At 44.4% G+C, this 6,487-nt stretch overlaps 1 protein-coding gene across 2 annotated transcripts in view; it reads left to right on the top strand.

Moving 5' to 3' along the window:
• Nucleotides 1–5,391, top strand: part of Lmo4 (LIM domain only 4) — a 16,712-nt gene extending 11,321 nt beyond the window's left edge. For both annotated transcript variants that reach the window (XM_050160195.1, XM_050160196.1), the window contains exons 4-5: nt 1–48; nt 4,415–5,391. The exon at nt 1–48 is cut by the window's left edge and continues 108 nt beyond it. In XM_050160195.1, coding sequence (XP_050016152.1) covers nt 1–48; nt 4,415–4,423 — 57 coding nt within the window. In that variant the 3' untranslated portion in view covers nt 4,424–5,391. The remainder of the gene's footprint in view (nt 49–4,414) is intronic.
• The last annotated feature ends 1,096 nt before the right edge of the window (nt 5,392–6,487 follow it).

Here is a 6,487-nt window from a genome sequence, read left to right as displayed (position 1 = left end):
GGCCATTTGAATTCACTTCAGAGCAATCCACTACTGCCAGACCAGAAGGTGAATACCCAACAGTTCCTAATAAGCATCCTTAGAACAGGTTGGCAAGCTGAGCCTAGCGAAAGGCGTGTGTCATTGGCTTGTTCTAGTTTTACGTCTTCTTCTTTTATAAGGAGTGTTCAGAGGTGCTCTAGCAAGTTGCCGTTAAATTTGCTGGTAAAACATCATTGCTGTTTTTGAGTTGGTTCTTTATCTGTAACGTCAGCCATGTTGAACATAGGGAACCCATCCCCACGCAGAGACAGACGGGCCACTAAGCTTCCCGACAACTGGTTGGTGATTTTATTTGTGGGCTTTGGGCTTGAAGAGAAACGTGTTAGGGTGTTGTGGGGGGCAAATTAGAAATTTAGCGTGAGGAGAGGAGAAGAAATGTTTTCTGTCATGAGGGGATGGTTTTTCCTTTCGTGGTGGCATTCCGGAGGCCTGTCTTCAAAGCCAGTGGATGCCGCCATGGCTCCAAAAGGAGCAGATGTCCAAACATCCCGTGGTTCCAGAGGAGAACATTTCGATGATTGGTCGTTTCGCAGAATTTGAATAAGTTACAACTCCTGAAACACCGTCCTTGCTCTTGCTAACCGCTCCGCGCCACTCACGGCCCCGTTAGAGATGATGTATCTTGAGCCTTGGTCCACAACCTGGAAGTCCTTGGGCCCGAGTTAGAAGTTAGGAAGTTATACGAGTATCCAGATCACATAGTGTTAGGAGGCACTTTAGAAGGAAAATCGGTGATCAACAGTTGTCCAGCACCCCAGCCCTGGATAGTTGAGATCTGTTTTAATCTCCTTAGTAAGTCCTGTAGCTATGCAAGTGAGTGCATTTTGATAACTGCTCGGCCTAATTTGTAACAATTACTGTCAACCTTCAGTTAAGAGCCTGTTCCTTCCACGCTGGCCTAGGAAAGAGTGAGATGTATGACTCGTGTGCATAATTTTATTCACATCATATTTCATACTGATTATGTATTGATGACATTGATTCATTTACTCTTTACAGCGCCACTTGCATGGATATTAAATCTTATTGACCACAGATGAATTTTAATTTCAGATTGGTGATAGATTTTTCCATCAGCTCTGATAGTGTGTTTGACTTTTTCATCATTAACCCAGGCAATCACACAGCACTGAGTTATTGCATTGAAACAAAAAGTGCACACTTCACTTGCTAATTCCTTATGGATTTGCAGTGGGGACTCCATTCATGTCTATTGTAAGGATCACCCACAGACGCACACAAAACCGAAAACATTTATCTGCAGATAGAAATTCAGCAACCATCCGAAGTCTAGGGGAGAATACTCGGCCTTTGTGTCTTCTGTAATGTATTTTCTTCTTGCTGAGTGGGGAAGGACACTTGCTTGGAAATTTTTAACTCCAATTATGCTGCCGTATTAGAATGCTTGTATTTGCTCCTCTCCCTCGCTTAGGTTTATGGGGCAACTTAAAATGCTTTCTTTATTTAGTAAGTGTTAATTACACGAGATTGTGCAGTTTTACAGAGTTTCCTAGTAGGGGAGGGATACAGAATAGCTATTTAAGAATCAGAATCTTATGTTTTTTTATTGCAGATTAGCCAGTTACCTCACCTGGTGTGTAGAGTCTTCTTTGAGCTCTGCCAGCACCCAGAAGGGCTTACAAGTTTTGTAACTTCAAGTTTAATGAAGTCAGTCTACAGGACATTGCTGAGGGCAGTGAATGGGCAACACCAATGTTTTGAGAAACTCACTTTGAACTTGAGGCCAGGTCATTTATAATTACAGAAGTTCCCCCAGATAAAATGGTGGACCCCATGCCCCCTCCTAATGTAAAAGCTTTCCACTCCCCCAGTGTGTGTCTTAACTGGCTGTGCTGCTGGCTTAATCCTATCTCCAGATTTAGTAAATTATTTTTTTTTAAAAAAAAGTATTACAGCTTATTCCAACATGCATGGTGAGAAGGGAAGAGTAAGGAGGTGGGAAGGGTGTTAGGTTGTGAAGATGGAGCCCAGACAGTGACCATGCTAGGACTAACGGAGAGGGCACTTTGGCATGTGAGCAGGACCCCAGTAGCTCCTCACTGAGTATAAGAAGACACCAATGATGGGGAGGTGGCTGCTTTCCATGCTTTGGTCGGGATGGGAGCTGTAGGGTGTTCATAGTGGAACGCAAAATATGGTGTAGGCAATGAAGGAGAATCTGCTAGCATATATTTTCTTAATGTTGGAAGGTGCCTCCCTCCTAAAACAGAGGGAGACAAGTGGCCTTCAAAAATTAATTGCACATAAAAGACATAAGGAAATAAAACTTAGGGAGATGATCGTGCCGGGCACTGGTGAGGCTCTGAGTTTTTTTTTTTGGGGGGGGGTTAATTGAGCACCTTTCCCTGTTGGCATGAGCGTCTCCCATTTTTGTCCTTGGTGTTCTCCTCCCCGTGAGCACGGTCAATTCACAAGGCAGTTTCCGTCAATAAAGGTTGTGGGCAAGCTGAGTGTGGGCTGGAGAGGTTTTAACAAGAGGGCAAGAGGGAAGACCTAATGAAAACACGCTTCCTAGGGGAACACAAGCTGCCTTTTGGAGAAAGCTCTAAAGTGATTTCCCCCAAACCCTGTGGCGTTTCCTTTCTATGGGAGATGAGATGAGGAGAAATGACAAATAGTTCCATTTTATTATTTTCTTTCCTCTCCTTCTCCGTGTTTGGGAGTGGAGAAAAATTGGATACTTATTTTGGCCATTTTCTTTCCATTCACATGTGAGCGCAGGGTGCATAGTAAATACAGTTAGCCTCTGTCTTAAACACGATGAGTTGAGGACTCCTCTGGCCCTTGACATGCAGTTCAGGTGGCCCCTTGTATGGGAAGCATCAGCCCCATCCTCAGACCCCTTTAAATGTTTGCTCTGAAATGTGCTGTTCAGTTACCGGGTTGTGGCCCTGGCTTTTGTATGTTCTGAGGAAAATAAGTTTAAGCTTTTCAACTGAAATCTCATATTGCCTGAAGTCTGGGTCCAGTGACGTTTGAAGACCTTCACAGTTTGATGGCTTCTGCTATTTGGAGGAGGCTTGGCCAGTCCCAAAACTACGGTGCTTTCTAGAATATTAGAAAAATCAGAAATAGGGATTTGTTTTTATTCCCCTGTATAGATAGATTTCTGCCTGCTCTGGAATTTTTTTCTTCCGTTCAGAGGTGTGAGGGGACCTTCTAGAATATTCTCTGCTTGAGTTGGAGGGAGAATTAGCAAAGCTTTCTGGGTTGCACATCACTTCACGTTTCCCCACAGTTACATAATTGGTGTTGTGTGCGTCCATCGTAGAGGACATTTGATGCTCATTTATTAAATATGCTTGCTGGCTGCTGGCGCATCTTTGTTCTGGACAGACAAATTACCTTTCTCACACCGAGCTTCCACTCTGGGGAATTGAGCCTGTACCACTTTAATTAGCTTGGAAGTGGGGGTTGGAGACTCAGGCCTTCTGTAAGTTTAGGGGAAGGGTAAAGGCAAGAACTTCCTGAGGGTGCTCCAAATGTCATTTTTAAAAAACCGTCAAAACCTAGTAGACATTCCGTTTGGGTAATTGCAAGCAGACTCTCTGTGGCGGCTGTGCGCTGCTGTCTGTAACTTCAGATGCTGGAGTTAAGCGTCACATGGGTCCGTGTTCTTCGGTTCATCTTGGGTCATTAGCACGTCACATGTATTGATTTCTATGCCTGTAATATTTATGTAACATTTACATGACCAAGGTAGGAAACTGGGAAAACGACACACCTTGTACATTTGAACATCGACTATGTCACACACGCATGCCCTAGAGGGAGAAGCCAGTGTGGGTCAAGAGGTGTTTGTTACGTGGAGACTGCAATAATAATGACATCTCATCCATACTAAGGGACACCTTTGTCACCCCTCCTTTAAAAAGGAGGAAACTGAGCCAGTTTAAGTCTCTTGCCACAGGTGACACAATGGAGCCCATACAACCCAAAGCTTCTTAGGGACCTTGCTCTGAATGGCCCTGCGGCTATTTTAAAAGTCCAAGATCTCTCCCCCCCATCCCCCCATCCCCCCATGAGGCGAGACCTTCTGATCGATTCCCTTTGGAGAGGAATTCGCTCTGCCAGGGTTCAAGGATGTTAGCCTACACCTGAAGCTTCTCCGAGTCCATTTGCCATCTTACACGCTCTGCTAGTGAAACCCGTTCTGCTCCGGAGCAAGGCGCACGGAGAGCCTCCATCGGGTCACAGTTGGAAAGGAATCGAACAAAAGTAAAAGATTAGTGACGGCCCAAGCTGCGCGGTTTGAGTCGAACACCTCTCCGGTTTAGCGTTTTTTGTTTTTTTGTTTTTTTTTGTTTTTTTTTTTTTTTTTGGCTAAGGTGCCCATTTCTATTTCTTGCAGGTCTGCTGAAAGGTCAGAGTGATGCAGAGTGCGTGCCTTCATCTCAGATTCTGTTCATCGCAGGTGGATCCCATGTGTCTTCAGTAGACAAGTCACCTTTGTAGCCAGCACCAGTGCCATCGCACCTTCTTTAGGCTTGAGTGCCCTTCCTGCATTTATTGGTGTATTAAAATGACTGAATATGGACATTAAGGACTCCATGAACCTGGGCTAATGGGAGACGGTAGCGGAAATGAAAAAAGATCCACGGAAGGACATCTTGGGGAGGGGTGGGGAGGGTGCTTGGGGGGAGGGAAATGACTAATGAAGCTAATTAAAAGAAGCATTGAAATCTGCTTTCTTCCCTCATTAACAATTAGCAGGGCACCGGCCAGAGTTTGTACCCTGTGTTTTACCTTAACAACATTCTGTTTGCTCTTTGTATATTTAAGTGTTGTAACGAAATGTGTTTCAATCAAACTGAACATGAGTTAAAGAAAAAGAGAGATGTGGCTTTTGTGATATTATATCACGAACACTTTTATTGTATCTCTGTAAAATACAATGTATGTATGCATGTGAGTGGTCTCGTCCTGATGTTGCTCCGCCCATGGCAAAGGTTAAAAAAAGAAAAGAAAAAAAAAATACAAAAAAAAAGAAAAAAAGGAAAAAAAAAAAAGAATCAGGCTCATAGCCGGTACTATGTAGAAAATACCCCCAACTTCTAATTTGCTGAATGAAGAAAAAAAAAATCTTTTATTTGTGATATTTTCAGAGACATTTGCTCTAGTATGGTGTATTTAAATAATAAAAACTGAAAAGAAAAATATGCAACAGAGTTTGGGTTTAAACACTGCTTTTTCCTCTTATGTATTTTGGAAAAATTTGTGATATTTTTGTTGTTGTTGTCCATAACAGACATTTAAATTTGGGGGTGAGGGTGGAGTTGATAACTGTATTTAGCTCCAAGCTAATAAAGTCGTCCTCAGATTATTTAACCATGCCATTTTAAGTTGAGAATGTCGTGGTAACAGCGGCACATGGCACCGGAGTCTTCGGGGTGGCTCCCTGACCACTAGTTGGCTGTTTGAACTTTGCTGTCAGTGGGAAAGCCTTGGGTGTTGGGCACAGGCGCGTGAATGATTCCAGCACAGCCATCTTCTCGCCGTCAGGTTTTGTAGCTTGTGAAGGCAGTCTAGAGCCCTGTGTGTGTAACCTGAAGTCCCCTTAGTTGAGGGACTCTGGAGGGCACGCTGGTGATGGCGGTCTTGGGTGGACAAGGCAGCGTTGTCTGGTGAGCCCTGGGACTGCTGCCCCGCTGGAGCCTTGTTGCTTTTGAGCTTCTGATGCCATTTCCTTGTGTTTACTGCGGGAGGATTCAGCTCTCTTGAGGTAGTTGCTGGCTCCTAGTTGCTAATCGGTCTCCCCTACAGTGCCTGCAGTGTCCACAGAGGTTCCTATGGAAGGTGTGGGGTCCCCTGCTTCAGTAGTTGCCCTGTTCCTACTGGACCTAGCAAAAGCCAAATGGGCCTGGATGCCAGGGTGGCCCTGTGGCTAACGGTTACATGAGGGCAGACCTCAGCTGCAGCTCACAGCCTGCTGACACCTGGGCTTTCATGCTGCTGAGGCTGTTTTCCAAAAATAGTGTTTTATTTTGTTGGAGCAAAGCTCCTGATGAAGACCCTGCTAACTTTCTGCTTCCAAAGATCCCAAGTCAGGTGGGCAAGTTGGTTGTTGAAACGGCAGAATTTAAAGGCACACTATTAAAGTGAATCATTTGCCTGTGTTTTATAATGTCTTATAAAAGTTTTATAAAAAGAAAATGCAAGGAGAATAACATGATAAATACATGTGTGTACACCACACACACACACACACACACACACATCTAAGGTGGATCCCTGGAGAATGTCTCTAAAGTTGTTCTGATTTGAACTACTCCCTGCCCCTTTCCCCTTAAGATACTTTCTGAAAGGATTCCGCCCATTCCAGTGGGAAGGGGGAAGGTGTTCAGAGGAGCGCAGACATCTCCGTTTTTAGTGAAAGCATTCGTGTCACAGGTGGTGTGGAAATTCAAAGGACGTGGCTAATAAC

Source organism: Alexandromys fortis, unplaced genomic scaffold (assembly GCF_014885135.2).
Source record: "Alexandromys fortis isolate MF-2015 unplaced genomic scaffold, M_Fortis_MF-2015_v1.1 scaffold_124, whole genome shotgun sequence".
In the NCBI taxonomy this organism is placed as follows: domain Eukaryota; kingdom Metazoa; phylum Chordata; class Mammalia; order Rodentia; family Cricetidae; genus Alexandromys; species Alexandromys fortis.
The sequence above is the reverse complement of the archived record's forward strand: the minus strand, read 5'-3'. Positions and strand labels throughout refer to the sequence as shown.